Source organism: Pristiophorus japonicus, chromosome 2 (genome assembly GCF_044704955.1).
Source record: "Pristiophorus japonicus isolate sPriJap1 chromosome 2, sPriJap1.hap1, whole genome shotgun sequence".
NCBI classification, from domain to species: Eukaryota; Metazoa; Chordata; class Chondrichthyes; family Pristiophoridae; genus Pristiophorus; species Pristiophorus japonicus.
The window spans coordinates 230163033-230182691 of record NC_091978.1 but is presented as its reverse complement, the minus strand read 5'-3'; the positions used below and the strand labels follow the sequence as shown (position 1 = coordinate 230182691).

Below are 19659 nucleotides of genomic sequence, written 5' to 3'. Positions count from 1 at the left end.
GATTCCTGGGATGGCAGGACTGACATATGAAGAAAGACTGGATTGACTAGGCTTATATTCAGTGGAATTTAGAAGAATGAGAGGGGATCTCATAGAAACATATAAAATTCTGACGGGATTGGACAGGTTAGATTCAGGAAGAATGTTCTCAATGTTGGGGAAGTCCAAAACCAGGGTCACAGTCTAAGGATAAGGGGTAAGCCATTTAGGACTGAGATGAGGAGAAACTTCTTCACTCAGAGAATTGTGAGCCTGTGGAATTCTCTACCACAGAAAGTTGTTGAGGCCAGTTTGTTAGATATATTCAAAAGGGAGTTAGATGTGGCTCTTACGGCTAAAGGGATCAAGGGGTATGGAGAGAAAGCAGGAATGGGGTACTGAAGTTGCAAAAATGATCAGCCATGATCATATTGAACGGTGGTGCAGGCTCGAAGGGCTGAATGGCCTACTCCTGCACCTATTTTCTATGTTTGTTGAGCTGAGAATATTTCTGCTGCCACAGAATAGCCAATATATGGACCAGATTCACAGCAAAAACATTTAATGCTTTGTTGATTAGTTTCTCCAAAATACAGCTGAATAATTTATCTGGCTGGGATTGGATTTGAAGGGATAAATATAGATTGAGATTATCTCACTCTGCACGTGACACGATACGGCTGCTTTTAACCACCCCCTCCCCCAAGGCTGGTGGGAATGGTGCAGTTGAGGCATCAAGACAATGACAGGGGTTGGGAGGGGGGGGGGATTCACTCTGTGTTTCTACCTCATTCACAGCCCCCACCATTTTTATTTGCCTGTATTCAAGCACAGGAAGGTCACCCACCCCAGAGGAGTGGGGCCTAATTTAAATAGTAGTGCCGTGTCCCGATGACATCACCAAGTCATGCAAGACATTTTAACCGTGGGTCTGACTAAGGGTCGTAGCATCCCAGACCTGCCAGCTAGAATCCTGGTCACAGGAGGCCTAGACAGATGGTTAAAAAATGGTTTTTCAAAGCTCCTTGTGGACTTCCCTTCCCTGGGCCTCCCCACACCACCTCTGCCCCCCTCCCCCCCCCCACCCAACAACCCCTGCTCGCAAACATGCCATCCTATCGCTCCCCCTCCATATGTACTTACTTTGCTGTGCCCTGACTCTCCAGTAATTTTGACTCCCACACAACGGCAATGACATCATTACCGCCGGCTTCTAGTGGGAGTCAGTGTTGGCAAATGAAGTCCAGGAGTTAAAATCTCCTGGGCCTCATGCTTTAGCTCAGTGAGATTAAAGGGTTAATCTCCAGAGAGTTTACCAGCTCAAAACACGGACCGAACTTATTTATATTTATTAAACTAGACATGATGGCTTGTCTTTTAATTTCTCATTTATAATTGATGGAATATTCTATTGTCAGTGTTTGAACGTGTTTCGAATGGACAGATTTGTGCGAAGATAATGATGTAATTACAATCAAATAGAATCTGATGTGGAAAAGGGATTACAACAGCAAACTGTATAAAGGATGGGGCTGTAAGTTGCTGTTAGATCTCAACAACAAAGTGCAACTGAACAACTTTATATTAGCTTCACTCAAAGTTCACATCCAATGAATCTTTGCCCATAGATATCACATTAACATTCCAACCCAGCATTGCTGGCTCCAGGTGAATTATAGACACACAGGTTTTCATCAGAATGCATTAAAAAGTAATCATCCTTCATTTGCAACTTTTTATTATGTTATTGCGGAAGTTTAGATATTTGCCCAGCAGGAGCACGTGAAAGAAAAGCTCCATTCCCTCAAAGAGGAGCAGCATTACAATTACAAATTCCCTATAATCCTTGATCAGCTCAGTGGGAACTATCAGCTGTCGATCATGCACCATTACTGTAGACAGCTGACCTTGCACACATGAAAGAAATATTGTCTGTGGAGGAAATTAATTGGATATTTTAGGACAGAGAGATAGACAGAGCAGAATCCACCTCCCCTTTTCAATCTGTAATGAATTCATTACAAAACACAGTAAGCTGTCAGATAACAGGCTGAGATATTAGCTGTAAATTGCACATTGTATCATTTCCAATCTGCCATAACACATAATATGGGGCATTACACTGGATTCCTGATAGTACTATAGTCAAGAAAATAAATCCTGTTAACATCAGTTAATACATTATCATGGCATAGCAAAAACAGATGATGGAAATGCAGGGCAGTTTGACATTTCAGGTGGGACCCTTCAGAAGCACTGAATTCACAATAAGATCCCTGATTTACAAAGCACTTGATTTCTCCCCTCTACACCTCGCCTCCCTCCCCTCCAGCTGTATATTAGGCAGCATAACAAGAGGATGGAGACAGAATCAACTGTTACAAGGGCAGACTATGTAGAAATCCATTGGTTACTTGGAGCACAGTAAGACTTAGAAATGTTCGGGCCAATTCCCCGAGTTTGCTCTGGCAGCAGGGAACCTCACCATTCATTTCAATGGGCGGATAATCGACGGCAGCACTTTCTTACTCCATGTGGTTAGTGGACGAGGCCTTCTGCCGACAGTGTGAATTCAGACAATTGGCCCTGTTGTACCGAGGTACCACTGGGCAACCTATAGAGTTTCCATAAGAGGACCGACTGCAATAACCAAAGTTCAGTAAGTGATGAATAGCTGTTCGGTTTAACTTAATTTTTTCTCACCCATTCCTTTTTTTGTCAATTTCTCCTCCTCCCCTCCTGATGCTATTGATCCCTGGCTGGGATACAGTTCAACAGTAACCAGGCACCATACAGTACCTTACCAAGTGGTTATTCTTTATCTGTTTGCACATGGAAGGTATCAGAAGCAAGCCTGATCCTAATGCAACATCCACACTTTAAACATGGGTTACTGGAGACTGATCAGGAGTGGCGAATCCTGGCCAATTTTCCCCGCCTTACTCAGGATGCTAAAAATAATTAGACAAATCTACCTGCACCCTAATTGAGATCAGCTGACTCAGCACAGGCCACGGATCAAATCTGGGACCATCTTAGTCTATGGGCAGGATTCTCCTCTTTGGGGCAGAATAGTGGAGGGGCATGAGAGCTCCGTCTGTTGCTACACCTCGCCATAACCCCGCTATTTTTCCAGGGTTGCAGCTTGTTTGGCTCCCAGCAAGATTCCTGCTGCAAAGAGGGAGCGCACTGCTGTGGAAGAGGAGAATGAGGTAATGCTACAAAGACCATCTTCCAACGGGGCGGCAAGAGACACTAAAGGACAGAAGAGGTTGATAAAAAATGTTCCCAGCTACAGAGGTCAGGGTTGCCGACTCTGCTTACCTGTATTTCTGGAGGTTTGATCAGATGGCACTTGATCATGTGACAGTTGATCACATGACCACCTCTGGCTCACCCTGTTTATAATTGCTACGTTATTAAAAAATCGTCTGCAGTGTGCAAGCCATCTGCCTTCAAAATTTACTTCCTGTTGTCCCACTTTGGGTCACACTTTTCTGTCAGCGCTATTACTCTTGTGAATGTTTACTCTGTTGCTCTTTCATAGCATTTTTGCAATTTTGCTTAAATTGCAGAGGACACTTTTATAAACTCATTTAAGGTTTTGCCACACTTAACGATCACAGGAATACTCTCCCACTGTGATTTTTCTTGTGGCTCAGTACTGTCTCCCCAAACGTTTCTTGTGCAAATATGTATATTTGGACATAAAACAAAAAGGTTATTTTAACACAAAAGCAAAATACTGCGGATGCTGGAATCTGAAATAAAAACCGAGAATGCTGGAAATCTCAGCGGGTCAGGCAGCATCTGTGGAGCGAAAAACAGAGTTAACGTTTCAAGTCAACGGCCCTTCGTCAGAACTGTCGAATATTCGAAAAGAGCACATTCTTAAGTACTGATAGGGGGAGGGAAAAAAGAACAAAAGTGATAGGGTGGAATGCAGGAGAGATTGGAGAGACAAAAGGGATGATGGGCCGAATTGAAATGGTAACGATGCGAGGTCAGAAAAAGGTTAATCTGGATAGGGTGCCATTAGAGACAAAGAGAAAAAAAGGAAAAAGAGAAGAAAGAAGAAAAAAACATAAGATCGGGGGGAGGGAAAGGGAGCCAAAGATGACCAGAGGTTATGCTCTGAAATTGTTGAAATCAATGTTGAGTCCAGAAGACTGTAATGTGCCTAAACGAAAGATGAGGTGTTGTTCCTTGAGCTTGCGTTGAGCTTCATTGGAACAGTGGAGAAGTCCAAGGATGGAGATATCAGAGTGGGAATGGAGTGGAAAATTAAAGTGACAGGCGACCAGAAGCTCAGGGTCACACTTACGGACTGAACGGAGGTGTTCAGTAAAGCGGTCACCCAATTTACGCTTGGTCTTCCCAATGTAGTGGAGACCACATCGTGAGCAGTGAATACAGTATACTAAATTGAAAGAAGTACAAGTAAATCGCTGTTTTACCTGGAAGGATTATTTGGGGCCCTGGATAGTGGGAAGGGAGGATGTAAAAGGGCAGGTGTTGCATCTCCTGCGCTTGCATGGGAAGGTGCCGTGGAAAGGGGAGAGGCTGCTGGGGGTGACTGCGGAATGGACCAGGGTGTCACGGAGGGAGCGGTCCACTCGAAATGCTGAGAGGGGAGGGGAGGGGAAGATGTGTTTGGTGATGGGATCACGCTGAAGGTAGCGGAAATGGCGGAGGATGATCCGTTGAATGTGGAGGCTGGTGGGGTGAAAGGTGAGGACAAGGAGAACCCTGTCATGGTTCTGAGAGTGAGGGGAAGGGGTGAGAGTAGAGTTGTGGGAAATAGAACGGGCATGGTTGAGGGTCATGTTGACCACGTTGGAGGGGAATCCTCGATTGAGGAAAAAGGAAGACATGTCAGAGGCACTAGTGTGAAAGGCGTCGTCAGAGCAGATGCGACAGAGACGGAGAAACTGGGAGAATGGAATGGAGTCCTTACAGGATGCGGGATGGGAGGAAGTGTAGTCCAGGTAGCTGTGGGCGTCAGTGGGCTTATAGTGGATACTGTTCGAAAGATTATCCCCAGAAATGGAGAGAGAGAAGTCGAGGAAGAGGAGAGTCGGAGATGGACCATGTGAAGGTGAGGGAAGGGTGGAAATTGAATGCAAAGTAAATGAAATGCAACAGAAGGCACGGCTACCAATGGTTGAGCGATTACAATCAGGGATGCTCAAGAGGGCAGAATTAGATGCTGTGTTTCCGGATGATGTCACCTAGGGGCAACATGTAGATGTGAAATAGGAGGGGACCAAGGATAGATCCTTGGGAGATACCCGAGGAAATAGTGCGGGGGCGCGAAGAGAAACAGTTGCTGGTGATTCTCTGGCTATGATTAGATAGGTACAAATGGAACCAGGCAAGTGTAATCCCACCCAGCTGGATGACAGTGGAGAGGTGTTGGAGAAGGATAGAGTGGTCAACCGTATCAAAGGCTGCAGACACGTCAAGAAAGCCGAGGAGGAATAATTTGCCTTTGTCACAGTCACAAAGGATGTAATTTGTAACTTTGAGAGCTGCTTCGGTACTGTGGCAGGCGCGGAAACCGGATTAGAGGAATTCAAACGTGGAATTGCAGGAAAGATAGGCATGGATTTGGGAGGGGACAACACATTCAAGGACTTTCGAGAGGAAAGGGAGGTTGGAGATGGGGCGGTAGTTTGCAAGGACGGAGGGGTCGAGTACCTGAGGAGAGAGAACTGTTCACAATGTTAGCCAACATGGGAGCCAGAAGTGGAAGTTGGGTGGTCAGCAGTTTGGTAGGAATAGGGTTAATAGAGCAGGAAGTGGGTCTCATGGACAGCATGAGCTCGGAAAAGTCATGCGGGAGATCAACATCATAGATGCAATCAAGAATGCATAATGCAACACATTAGATGTAACAGTTATTCAGGAATGTAAGTTGATTTACATTTGTGGGGCAGGGAAAATAGTGCTGTTCTTTGTCGTTGTTTGAAGCCTGCAGTGGTAGAGCAGTTGGTTGCACTGATTAGAACACACAGCTTCTGAAAAGCCTGAAAGACAGAGGTATGTGGAGTGAGAATTATATTTCCCGTGACTTCTCTGCGTGTAGTCTATTGAGCTGGAGATTAGTGCACTAACTCATAGGCAGTCCCTCGGAATCGAGGAAGACTTGCTTCCACTCTTAAAATGAGTTCTTAGGTGGCTGAACAGTCGCCTAAGCCACAGTCCCTGTCACAGGTGGGACAGATAGTCCTTGAGGGAAAGAGTGGGTGGAACTGGTTTGCCGCACGCTCTTTCCGCTGCCTGCGCTTGATTTCTGCATGCTCTCGGCGATGAGACTGAAGGTGCTCAGCGCCCTCCCGGATGCACTTCCTCCGCTTTGGGCGGTCTTTGGCCAGGGACTCCCAGGTGTCAGTAACTACCGATACAATCTCTCCATTTGCTCTGCTTACACTTAACCATCTCTAGATCAATAGATAAGAATGCTGCTTCTAACGTGAACTTGATGAAGCATTTTCAAATCTTTCAGGAGCATGGTTTGTACAAAGTATTGATCAACTAGCTTATTCTGGGACATACTGAACTGAGGTTAACTTGCAAAGAAACAGCAGTGCTCTGTAGACACATAGGGACCAAAATTGCCCCTTTCCTGAAGTCCTCTGGCCGGCGGAAAGCGGCAGCCAGGGCTCATTGCAGAATGGCCACCAATTTTCCGTGGAATGTCCATCGTTTACGCTATTGCCCTCAAGTGTTTTTCCGGTGGTGACCATATCTGCCCCACTCCCCTCACTTCTGCTCCGCTGCTGCCGAAGCTTCCTAAGTACGTCATCAGAGCGTGCACCGCCAAAGTCCCATCCCGGAAGCGAAATTCACCACCAAAAGTCTTCTGGCCGCCGTTCAGTGCCCCAGACAGCTTTTTGTGTCACTGCACTCCTTGTTGGTCGGTGGCACGGCCGCCCTTAAAGAGGAGGTGGTGCTGCCGGCAATGCCATTTTATTTTTTATTGTCGATCAAATGCCAGGTCCGTCTTACAATTATGCCCCTGGGTTCGGCCGAGACGCCAACAGACAGCCTGGCACCCCCTCTTGGGTGCCAGGCTGCTGGCCCAGCCAAAACCCTCCCTGGTGCCCCAGTGGACCTAACTAAAATAAACAGAGTTCGCAGCAGCCCTCCCCTTTAACTGAAGGGGAGAGACGTGGTGATACGCCAGCACAATGATGTCACCAGCCCGGCGCTGATGACTGACAGCGGCAGCTATTCCATCCCGCCCCCACTTCTGCCCCCACTATGATCGACTTCCATCACGCTTGAAAAAATAAGACAAAGAGCTTAATTTCGCTGGATAGGCCGCCACATTCATCATGGCGGCCAGAACATAACAAAAACAGTAGGTGCGCCCCCGTTTCCGGCAGAGGGCAATTTCTCCCTCCCATATTTAAATTTTGTCAGAACGTGAATTCTGTTCGTGCCACTTCATTTGCCTTTAATTCCATTTTATAGTTCAGCTCCAGGCATCTTTAATTGGGAGTTATCGGGACATAACTGGAATGTGATTCCCTGGCGAATTATTATATGGATTATTGGCCAGAGTCTGTGTGTCAGGATATTTTAATTATTTGCCTGACGTGCCAACTTTTAAAATTTCCAAATGTACAAGAGATCCTCACCGGGCCTAAATTGACACAGGGATTCTACCAGTCTCCCGCCATAACTCTGGTGGGAGACCAACGAAGCCCAAAGAAGTAGCGAGACAAAATTACAACTGAAGATCAGGAGAACCCCCACAGAGTTTCAGGGCTAAAGTAATAAGGGAGTCCTTGAGCTTCCAAAGCTTCGATTTTAAATCCTGGCAGGAATGGCACGTGGGGTTCCGAGGCTAGTGCCAAACCATCTGTCCCTCTGCAGCGCTTGGCCTGGTAGATTTTAACTCCTGTGCCTCATCCGCATGCTGGCCGTCAGTCTTCCAACCCAACCTACGGGAAGCCCAAGCAGGCTGAATGGCAGGAGTGGGATTGTGCGCGGCAGGATGCTGCTGCAGGAGAACCTGAACGTATGGTCCCTGGCGGTCGGGTAAGTGCATAGGAAGACGGTTGGGAAGGCTTCGTGGTCGGGGCTGTGGGGGAGGGAAACCCTGGCAGGGGGAGGCCTATGGTTTTATGAGAGGCCCTGAGTAGCAGTCAAACCTGAAATAGTGCACTTCACCAAACTAGTACTCAGATAAATCTGGACTTTGGTGTTGGAGGATCTCAAATCCAGATCCTCCAATTGAAAATCCGTAGCTGGATTTTACGACCACTCCAGTATGTGGGAAGAACTCTGCCAGCCTATTTTGAATTTAATGCAAACGTTGAAACTGCTGCAGTATTAAAAAAAAAAAATCACTCAAATTGGGCCTGAAGGGTGCACTGCATGTTCATTGACAGAATGAATCCTGTGGTTGCCACAAGTATACTCATTTTATTTTTTATTAATTGTCTTTTACTTGCCCCATTAAGCGCAGGCAGCAGAAAGAGCGTGCGGCAAACCAGTCCCACCCATCCCAATGTCCTCGGGGGAGTGTTTGCTAATGCTGTTCGGGAGGGGTTAACTAATATGGCAGAGGGATGGGAACCTATACAGGGAGACAGAGGGAAGTAGAATGGGGGCAGAAGCAAAAGATAGAAAGGAGAAAAGTAAAAGTGGAGGGCAGAGAAACCCAAAGCAAAAATCAAAAAGGGCCACATTACAGCAAAATTCTACAGGGGCAAAGTGTGTTAAAAAGACAAGCCTGAAGGCTCTGTGCCTCAATGCGAGGAGTATTTGTAATAAGGTGGACAAATTAACTGCGCAGGCAGCTATTAACGAATATGATATAATTGGCATTACGGAGACATGGCTCCAGGGTGACCAAGGCTGGGAACTCAACATCCAGGGTATTCAACATTCAGGAAGGATAGACAGAAAGGAAAAGGAGGTGGGGTAGAATTGCTGGTTAAAGAGGAAATTAACACAATAGTAAGAAAGGACATGAGCTTGGATGATGTGGAATCTGTATGGGTAGAGCTGCGGAAGGCCAAAGGGCAGAAAACGTTAGTGGGAGTTGTGTACAGACCACCAAACAGTAGCAGTGAGGTTGGGGACAGCATCAAACAAGAAATTAGGGATGCATGCAATAAGGGTACAGCAGTTATCATGGGCGATTTTAACCTATATATGGATTGGGCTAACCAAACTGGTAGAAATACGGTGCAGGAGGATTTCCTGGAGTGTATTCGGGATGGTTTTCGAGACCAATATGTCGAGGAACCAACTAGAGGGCTGGCCATCCTAGACTGGGTGATGTGTAATGAGAAAAGACTAATTAGCAGTCTTGTTGTGCGAGGCCCCTTGGGGAAGAGTAACCATAATATGGTAGAATTCTTTATTAAGATGGATAGTGACACAGTTAATTCAGAGACTAGGGTCCTGAACTTAGGGAAAAGTAACTTCGATGGTATGAGACGTGAATTGGCTGGAATAGACTGCCAAACGATACTTAAAGGGTTGACGGTAGATAGGCAATGGCAAACATTTAAAGGTCACATGGATGAACTTCAACATCCATGTATATCCTGGTCTGGAGTAAAAATAAAACGGGGAAGATGGCTAACAAGGGAAATTAAGGATAGTGTTAAATCCAAAGAAGGGGCATATAAATTGGCCAGAGAAAGCAGCAAACCTGAGGACTGGGAGAAATTTAGAATTCAGTAGAGGAGGACAAAGGGTTTAATTAGGAGGGGGGAAACAGAGTATGAGAGGAAGCTTGCTGGGAACATAAAAACTGACTGCAAAAGCTTCTATAGATGTGTGAAGAGAAAAAGATTAGTGAAGACAAACGTAGGTCCCTTGCAGTCAGAATCAGGTGAATTTATGATGGGGAACAAAGAAATGGCAGACCAGTTGAACAAATACATTGATTCTGTCTTCACGAAGGAAGACACAAATAACCTTCCGGAAATATTAGGGGACCGAGGCTCTAGTGAGAAGGAGGAACTGAAGGAAATCCTTATTAGTCAAGAAATTGTGTTCGGGAAATTGATGGGATTGAAGGTCGATAAATCCCCAGGGCCTGATAGTCTGCATCCCAGAGTATTTAAGGAAGTGGCCCTAGAAATAGTGGATGCACTGGTGATCATTTTCCAACAATCTATCGACTCTGGATCAGTTCCTATGGACTGGAGGTTAGCTAATGTAACTTAAGAAAGGATGGAGATAGAAAACTGGGAATTATAAACTGGTTAGCCTGTAGTGGGGAAAATGTTGGAATCAGTTATTAAAGATGAAATAGCAGTGCATTTGGAAAGCAGTGACAGGGTCAGTCCAAGTCAGCATGGATTTAGGAAAGGGAAATCATGCTTGACAAATCTTCTAGAATTTTTTGAGGATGTACTACTAGAGTGGACAGAGGAGAACCAGTGGATGTGGTGTATTTGGACTTTCAAAAGCCTATTGACAAGGTCTCACACAAGAGATTGGTGTGCAAAATTAAAGCACATGGTATTGGGGGTAATGTATTGACGTGGATAAAGAACTGGTTGGCAGAGAGTCGGGATAAACGGTCCTTTTCAGAATGGCAGACAGTTACTCGTAGGATGCCGCAGGGCTCAGTGCTGGGACCCAGCTATTTACAATATACATCAATGATTTAGATGAAGGAATTGTGTGTAATATCTCCAAATTTGCAGATGACACTAAGCTGGGTGGCGGTGTGAGCTGTGAGGAGGATGCTAAGAGGCTGCAGGGTGACTTGGACAGGTTAGGTGAGTGGGCAAATGCATGGCAGATGCAGTATAATGTGGATAAATGTGAGGTTATCCACTTTGGGGGCAAAACACGAAGGCAGAATATTATCTGAATGGTGACAGATTAGGAAAAGGGGAGGTGCAACGAGACCTGGGTGTCATGGTACATCAGTCATTGAAAGTTGGGATGCTGGTGCAGCTGGCAGTGAAGAAGGCAAATTGTATATTGGCCTTCATAGCAAGGGGATTTGAGTATAGGAGCAGGAAGGTCTTACTGTAGTTGTACAAGGCCTTGGTGAGGCCTCACCTGGAATATTTTATTCAGTTTTGTTCTCCTAATCTGAGGAAGGACATTCTTGCTATTGAGGGAGTGCAGCAAAGGTTCACCAGATTGATTCCCAGGATAGCAGGACTGACATATGAGGAGAGACTGGATCGACTGGGCCTGTATTCACTGGAGTTTAGAAGGATGATGGGGGATCTCAAAGAAACATATAAAATTCTGACGGGACGGGTCAGGTTAGATGCAGGAAGAATGTTCCCGATGTTGGGGAAGTCCAGAACCAGGGGACACAGTCTAAGGATAAGGGGTAAGCCATTTAGGACTGAGATGAGGAGAAACTTTTTCACTCAGAGTTGTTAACTTGTGGAATTCTCTACCGCAGAGAGTTGTTGATGCCAGTTTGTTGGATATATTCAAGAGGGAGTTAGATATGGCCCTTACGGCTAAAGAGATCAAGGGGTATGGAGAGAAAGCAGGAAAGGGGTACTGACGTGATGATCAGCCATGATCTTATTGAATGGTGGTGCAGGCTCGAAGGGCCGAATGGCCTACCCCTGCACCTATTTTCTATGTTTCTATGTTTCTTCCCTCAACGACTATCTGTCCTACCTGTGACAAAGACTGTGGCTCTCGTATTGGACTGTTCAGCCCCCAAAGAACTCACTTCAGGAGTGGAAGTAAGTCTTCCTCGATTCCGAGGGACTGCCTATGATGATGATGATGATTAATAGTAAAATACAAATAAACCAGACCACTCAAAGATGGTCCACCTGAAACAGTTCCCCGACTGCTCAGCTGATTAAAGCAGTGAGTAGATGAGCCATAAAGGCTGCTCACTATTTTTTGGAGTGAAAATTCAACGTATTGGAAACAGCGGGACAGGAAATTGGGTCGGAACCTGCTGGCTCTGGGTTGTCACCATCGAGAGAAATTCTGCTGGGGAGAAGGGTGGGAACTGGTGCCCGTGCCCAAGGTTCTGATGTCACTTTTCCGCCTGTGCTCAACGGGATCGCAAACTCCCCCAGAAATCTCTGCAGTTACATCTCCTGTATGTAGATTCCATGACGCAGTATGTAAATGGCATTGGCTCCTAGAGTGATTGCCATTCAAGTAAGAGGCCCTCCAGCACAGAAGTATCAGGGAATGTAAGTGGCTGCCTTTTGATCAGCAGCCAGGCAGCCCTGCTTCTGCTCCTGATCACTTACGACGTGTATGAAAAGAATTAGAATCAATTGGGAAACCCATTGCAGTTAAATTGACACTCACGGGTGAATTTTGACAGCAAAAGCCCTTTGGAATTTCACTCCCTCACTGCCTGGGTTTCTACATGAAAAATGGCAACTTCAGGCTCGAAGTGGGGAAGGGGACAGAGGAAGGTAAAAAGGGTCCAGAATCTGATCTGCTATAAAGGAAGGAAGATGAGAGCTCGAAGTAGGTGGCAAGTAGTCAAAGTGGTCACATACCAGGGCAATTGTAATCACCTGCTTCCTCCGGGTGAAACATCTCAGGAAAGGGAAGGTTAGGGGCTGATTTAGCGATCTGATGCTTCCAGTGGGTAGTGCATCCCGGGCGCTATTGGACACACAGCCTGAGGCCTTCCACCCCTTAATCTGAATCCTTTCAATCCAATCCAAGAGATGCCAACTAGATTCTTAAAAGTTGAAGTGGAAAGATCTCTTCTGGTTTGTTCAGGGGTTTCTTCGTAGTCATCTCATCTTCATTGTCCAATTGCAATGCTTTGAACTTTATTTTAATGCATTTTAATGCATTTTAAAGCCACAGGATTGTAATTATGTAAACAGCATAATATTGTAAAAAGATTTCTTCTTCATAAAATATACATAGCGTAGTAGCAAAGGTAGTAAGACCAATAATACTGATTTATAATACTGCTTGTCAGACAGGAAGCTGCACTGTGAGGGATATTCCAGTTACATATTGAATCCTTTTGCCTTTTGAAGCCGTGGGCAGATTTATTCAAGAGAGTCATGAGACTATTGATGTCTTCCAAAAATAGCCAACTATAAAATTACATCAATACATGAGAAAACAAGGAGAAAGCAAAGATCATTTATCCTAACAAGCTCAGTCCTTCCACAGAGAACGAATAATTTACTCATAAAAACAAATGCTGGAAACACACTTCAGGTTAGTCACCAGCTGTAAAGAGAAAAGGGAGGTTAAAATCATAGCATCATAGAATCCTACAGCACAGAAGGAGGCCATTTGGCCTGCCATGTTTGTGCCAGCTCTTTGAAAAAGCTGTTCAATTTAGTCCCACTCCCCAGCTTTTTCCCCATAACCTGGTAAATTAGTCCTCTTGAAGTACATTTCGAATTGCCTTTTAAAAGTTCCAATGGAATCTGATCCCATCACCCTTTCAGGTGGTTCATTCCAGATCTTAATAACACACTGTGTGAAATAATGTTTCCAAATTTCCCCTCTCGTCCTTTTACCAATTATTTTAAATCTATGACCTTTGGTTACTGGCCCATTTGCCAGAGGAAACAGTTTATCCCTACTTGCTCTATCAGAACCCCTCATAATTTTGAATACCTCTATTGGGTCTCCCCCTAAACTTCTCTGCTTTAAGGAAAACAATCCCAGCTTCTCCAATCTCTCCACATAACCGAAGTTCCTCATCCCGGGTATCATTCTGGTAAATCTCCTCTCTACCCTCTCCAGGGCCTTGACATCTCTCCTAAAGTGTGGTGTCTGGAATTGTCCATAATACTCCAGCTGAGGCCTAACCAGTGATTTGTAAAGGTTTAGCCTGACTTCCTTGTTTTTGTATTCAATGTCTCTATTTATAAAGCCAAGTTTCCCATAAGCTTTCTTACCCGCCTTCTCAATTTGCCCTGCCACCTTCAAAGATTCGTGAATGTGCACTCCCAGGTCTCCCTTTTCTTGCACCCCCCGCACCCCCGCCTCTCAAATTAGTACTATTTAGAGTATACTGCCTCTCCGGAGTACACTGCCTCTCCATGTTGTTTTTTCAATGCACATCACCTCACACTTAACCGCATTAAATTGCATCTGCCGTGTGTCTGCCATTTCACCAGTCTGTCTGTGTCCTCCGGAAGTCAGTTTATGGCATATCAGGCCTGAAGTTCCTGGGGTTTGCTCCACCCGTGTAATTGCAGTGGAGTGGAGCCCCCACCTGCCCTAGCCCTAGACTGGAGGCCCAGTCCCAAATTCAGGGGATGGAGTCATCTCTATGGCTGGATGGGCTGCCCATGCCTGCAAGTGGGCAACATTGTTACTGGTCCTGAATCGCTAGTGGAAATGCTGGAACAGCATCATGCTGTTCCAATGGCAGAGTGAACGTCTCACAGAAAAGCTCCCTTTTTGGTTCTCCTGTTCCCAATAGAACAAGTGAGGCTTTTGGGGGAGGTGATCGCTTGCCTCGAGCTCTCGGCTAGCATGAGATCCCTGAGGGCTATGGAAAGGGTGGGTTTCCATTTGTTGCTCGAGAACAATCGCAGGCACACCCTCTTGACATGGGGATGAATATAGAAGACCCACCCAGGCCCGAAAATAGCAGAACAGAAAATATGGGCCGGATTTCAAGCAGAGCCGGGATTAGCCTATTTTCAAGACCCCGATGAGTTGATTCGCCCCAGTTCCATTCAGGGTTTGACCAGAATTTCTGGTCATTGTGTGTATAATGCTTCATCAGAACTAATAAAGGGTGCACACCCGAATGTTCATATCCCAACTTAACTCTTTACAGACCTGCTATGTATTTTTAGCATTTTTTGTTTTTATTTCTGATTGCTAATATTAGTAGAATTTCCTTTTTATTGTATAATCTACCCCAGCCTAGAATCATGCCCATCCATTTAGTATCCTGAAGGAAAGTTCTGCATTAAAAGGTAGTTTTTTTTCTAAGGTTGTGGTGGAGCCAGGAAAAGCAGGAGCGCCTCTCCAGGATCCACATCACTCCTGCAGGCTTGCTGCCGGCCCACAATCGCCTCCTGCTGTTTGCCTTCCCTGCACCACCACCCCACTGAATTTCAGACCAGCCTCGGGCTTCCATCATGTCATCTGTCCATGCCCATTGTTTCAGAACCCAAAACTGGTCACAACCAATTTCCACTCCTTGTCTTTTTTTTCTGTGCTCACAGTCTACATCAAATATCTTGCTTACATCTACATTAGCAATACCTCTCGGCATTTTAAAGACCTGGATCATGTTTGCTCCTCCCCCTGTTTTCTTTTCTCTATGTAAACAAGTTTAATTTTGTCAATCTCTCCTCGGGACTTAGTGCCCTTTGCTTCACAATTTATATGTAATCAACCCAATGAGTCAACATGCATTTTAATAGACTTGATCTTTTCTGCCATAGCAATTCTATTATTAACCGAACTAAATACAAACTACAAATATATTTGTTTACATTTTTCACAAAAGACGTAAAAGTGTAAACATATTTTCCAAGGTCATTCAGAGCAGTGACTTTTTTTTCCCTAGAGAAAAGGCTGAGGCAGCTTTCAGTTAACTCAAGGTGGCGGGTGCTTGGCTAGTTTGTACAGTGAGAATTTTTACAGTATGAGGCAGAATATGTTATTTTATTTTTTTAAAAAACATGATAACTTTCACTGTAAAAAATAAGACTTGACACTTAATGTATTAGAAATAAAAACAGATCTTGACCTTCAAGAGGGAAGCCATCTTGGATCCACACCGAGAGTCTAGACAATTTCCATCCTTACAAAATCCTGGCTCAGTTTCCTTAATCTTCTCGTTAAAAAATCAAATCAGACCAGCACTGCACCATTCTCAAGGTTTCAGATCCTGAATGAAACCCATATCACAGCACACAAGTAGAAGAACCCAAAATCAGCCTCAGAAACCTGCAGATTTTTATTTTTATTTTAGCCATTTTAAAAAAATTACCTGAACTAATGATCCAAGTTTATTCTCTGTGTTTGGTTAGGGGCCCAGTGGAATCCGTTCTCCCTTTAGTGAAGGTATAAATAAGGGCTCGATGCAGGGAAGGACCCAAATTAATCTCAAGCAGGAAGAATGATAACCATCTTGTTTAAGTGCATTAACAAATCTTCCTTGCTTGGGAAATTCAAAGGTAACTGTTTTGAAAAAGTGCAGGAAGAAATGATCAGATGACCTGTTCTAATGACCTGTCTAATCGTGCCTGAGCGTTTGGTGTTTCTTTCTGCTTTCACAACAATGTCTAGACCGGTGGTGTTCTTGTGAAACGCTACCTGATAAAATAATCTAATTTCACATTTCTATCACACACAGACACACAGATAAACACAACACATTTATACACACATGCAGATACAGATATACACATCCCACATATGTACACACTCAGATTCACTCCCCCCCCCCACCCCCCCACACACACACACGGCATTTGTTTATTGATAATTGGCTGTCGGTGGCTGAAACACAATACTTTTTTCACTGGCACTATGCATGCTGGGATAGCCCTGCCTTTATAGCGATCTCCAAGAGAGATAAGAGAAAATGTAAAAGAGAAAGAGAATAAGAAATAAAAGGCGACATAGATGTTTTTTGCCCATCTGCTGCATTTGTCACTTTTAATATATGTTTGGTGCAAATTGATGCATCAGACATACAGCTTTCAACTCAAAACCTCATACATACAATTTGTCTAATAATTGAGTGTGGAAGTCAGCTCAAATATATTAGGGTAAGTTTTCTGCTTGGTCCTGCTGGCAACATTTGACAACCAGGAATTGGGTGTTGTTTGCTCCTGTCCAGTTCCTGCTAATATATTCCATTGGGACTGTGCTCCTGCCTTTTGACCTGCTCATTCTGAGTGGGGCTTCAACTTTCATGCAGGCTGCCTGCTTATGATGGGCTTTAGTAGACTTATCAAATCTTCTGATGTCTGAGTGAAAGTACTGCCCAGAACTACTTCTGACCAGGTATCAAAGGCAAGTTGCATGGGTCATTTTGTCAAACCTAAAAGAACATCATCGTTTTTAGGTAAATTGCGTTGGATACATTTCTCTCTCTATAATTCTTGAGTTTATTTTGGATGCATTTTCCTGTTTTTTGAATCGTGCTATGGAGGAAAGGTTTCTAGCAGTAGACAAGAAGCCCAATCATTGCTTTCAATGTTAAAAAAATGACTGTAAATAAACTGACTCCACGAGCTAGCGAGGACAAAGATCGGGATTGACCTTCACTGACCAAAGATTGACTTCAATGGAAATAGAAATCAGGAGAGATGTAAAGTGGGCTTTCGACCTGCTATCAGCCGGTGCATAGTATTGCACAAAGTCAAGATCTACTCCAATGGGAGAGATATTGGACCCCATTTCATCCATTTTTCAGGCGTAAAACATGGACAAAAAAGAGCAATTTAGAGGCGCGATGTCCCATGCCCGAACAGCGCCTGAAATATATCAGACACCATATATCAGGCGCTAAACAATTTCCCCCCCAACCTCTATGTGTCTGGATTGTAAACAGGGCTGAGGCACTGAGACCTGCTTTTGTCTCTTCCGCAGTAACAACAACTGCCATCTCTCTCTGTAACATCCTTTACATACAATGAGATGTCTCAGAGCAATTTACTCGGCAGTAAACAACAAATGGCACCAAGGATTAGGAGGGGATGGAAGCAGAGCTGAAGAAAAGTTGTCTTTTTGTGGCTTCTGGAGGCAGAGAAAGAGGATGGGTGATACTAAGGGAAGGAGTTCCAGGGGCAGGGACCATTAGTGGCTGAAAGAGTAGCCAATGGTGAAGTGGATGGAAAAGGCAGCAAGAAATATTCTGATGGTGGAGGGGCAGAAGTGTGCAGGGACACAGGGGTGAAGGAGATCATGGATTTTGGGAGAGGTAAAGTCATGGAGGAAATTTAAGATGAGGACGAAAATCTGAAAGCCGATTTTGTGGAATATGCAGGGGCGGGGGGCAATGGAACTTGGAAAGTGACGATGTGAGGGGAATGTGGGCCAGGTGAGAATGAAGACTGCAGCATTCTGAATGATTTGTAATTTATGGTGGATTGAAGCAACAGAGGGAGAAAGGTAAGGGTGGAGATGAGCAATGCTTCACAACATCTCAGATCAAGCACCCAATAGTTTTCTGTCAAACAACCACTGGCCCCACATTATTCATCTTCCTCAGCTGGGACTGTAATTGTGAGCAATGCAAATTACATCAGTGCTCTATTATTAGGGAGAGGGAAAAAATCAGCCAGCTATTTCTGATTGCTTTTCCATGACCCCTGCTGGAAAGGGCAAGTGTATGGACATCAGGTGGGACGAGGATTGACTTCAACTGTGCTGGCCTTCGCAGTCAAATAGCTTACTGTCTAGGCTCACAATGGAAGAATAATCACTTGGTTAAAGTACTGGAGTTTGGGGCGCCATACCCCAGCAATCGACAGGACTTTGAAGAGAAGAGAAAAGAAAATTGTGGTCAAAATATATACTCCTTACTTTTAACTCAAACATGGACTTATTTATGCGATTTGCCATTGTTGGCAGGATGTCATGGTGACACAGCATGTTCGTCAGTGAGCACCCGGTGGCAGAAGTGCTTCTACCAGCTGTTCTCAACGTATTCTCCATCTTAGATGCAATTGAAGGAGTTGAGTTGTCCCAGGTCTCTCTTGTGAACTAATTAGCAGGCTGTTTAGCTGTGGCATTGGCAGGGGACTGGTAAAAGGTTCACTCACCCCGTCACTGTCAGGCACTGATGTATGGCAAAGAGAAACTAAAGAGATGAGAAAACAAAACTGGGGTCTAGTATCACCAAATACTGTATTGTGCCTTCAAGGTGGAGATCGTGATCGGATGACCGCCAATCATGAAACATACCTTCTCATGGCCAGCGCACAGAATGACATGGAAGACTGGGTGAAGACTATTCGCAGAGTGATCTGGGCTCCTTTCGGTGGAGGTAAGCTGAGTGTTTTTGACTGCTTGTATGTAAATATTTATTTAACAGCAAAGTCTTCTTTTAATCTTGTGTTAACAGTTTTACAATTGCAGCAGGGAAAACGGGAAGTGAAAATCCTAGTCTAGAACCACTGGATCCGGAGGGACAGCATTTGTGTCAAATTCATTATTAAAGAAGCAATAGCAGGACATTTGGAAAAGCAAAATTCGGTCAGGCAGAGTCAGTATGGATTTATGAAGGGGAAGTCATGTTTGACAAATTTACTGGAATTCTTTGAGGATTAAATGAACAGGACGGATAAAGGGGAACCAGTGGATGTGGTGTATTTGGACTTCCAGAAGGCATTTGACAAGGTGCCACATAAGAGGTTACTGCACAAGATAAAAGTTCACGGGGTTGGGGGTAATATATTAGCATGGATAGAGGATTGACTAACAAACAGAAAACAGAGAGTCGGGACAAATAGTTCATTCTCGTGTTGGCAATCAGTAACTAGTGGTGTGCCACAGGGATCAGTGCTGGGACCCCAACTATTTACAATCTATATTAATGACTTGGAAGAAGGGTAGCCAAATTTGTTGATGATACAAAGTTGTGAGGAAAAGCAATGTGTGAGGAGGATACAACAAATTTGCAAAGGGACATAGACAGGATAACTGGGCAAAAATGTGGCAAATGGAGTATAATGTTGGAAAGTGTGATGTCATGCACTTTGGCAGAAAAAAATCAAAGAGCAGGTTATTATTCAA

The 19659-nt window shown here is 44.6% G+C and overlaps 1 protein-coding gene across 2 annotated transcripts in view; it reads left to right on the top strand.

Moving 5' to 3' along the window:
• arhgap24 (Rho GTPase activating protein 24) overlaps positions 1-19659 on the top strand; it is a 649536-nt gene that overhangs the window by 527895 nt on the left and 101982 nt on the right. For both annotated transcript variants that reach the window (XM_070863890.1, XM_070863891.1), the window contains one exon: positions 18788-18910. In XM_070863890.1, the coding sequence (XP_070719991.1) occupies positions 18788-18910 (123 nt within the window). The remainder of the gene's footprint in view (positions 1-18787; positions 18911-19659) is intronic.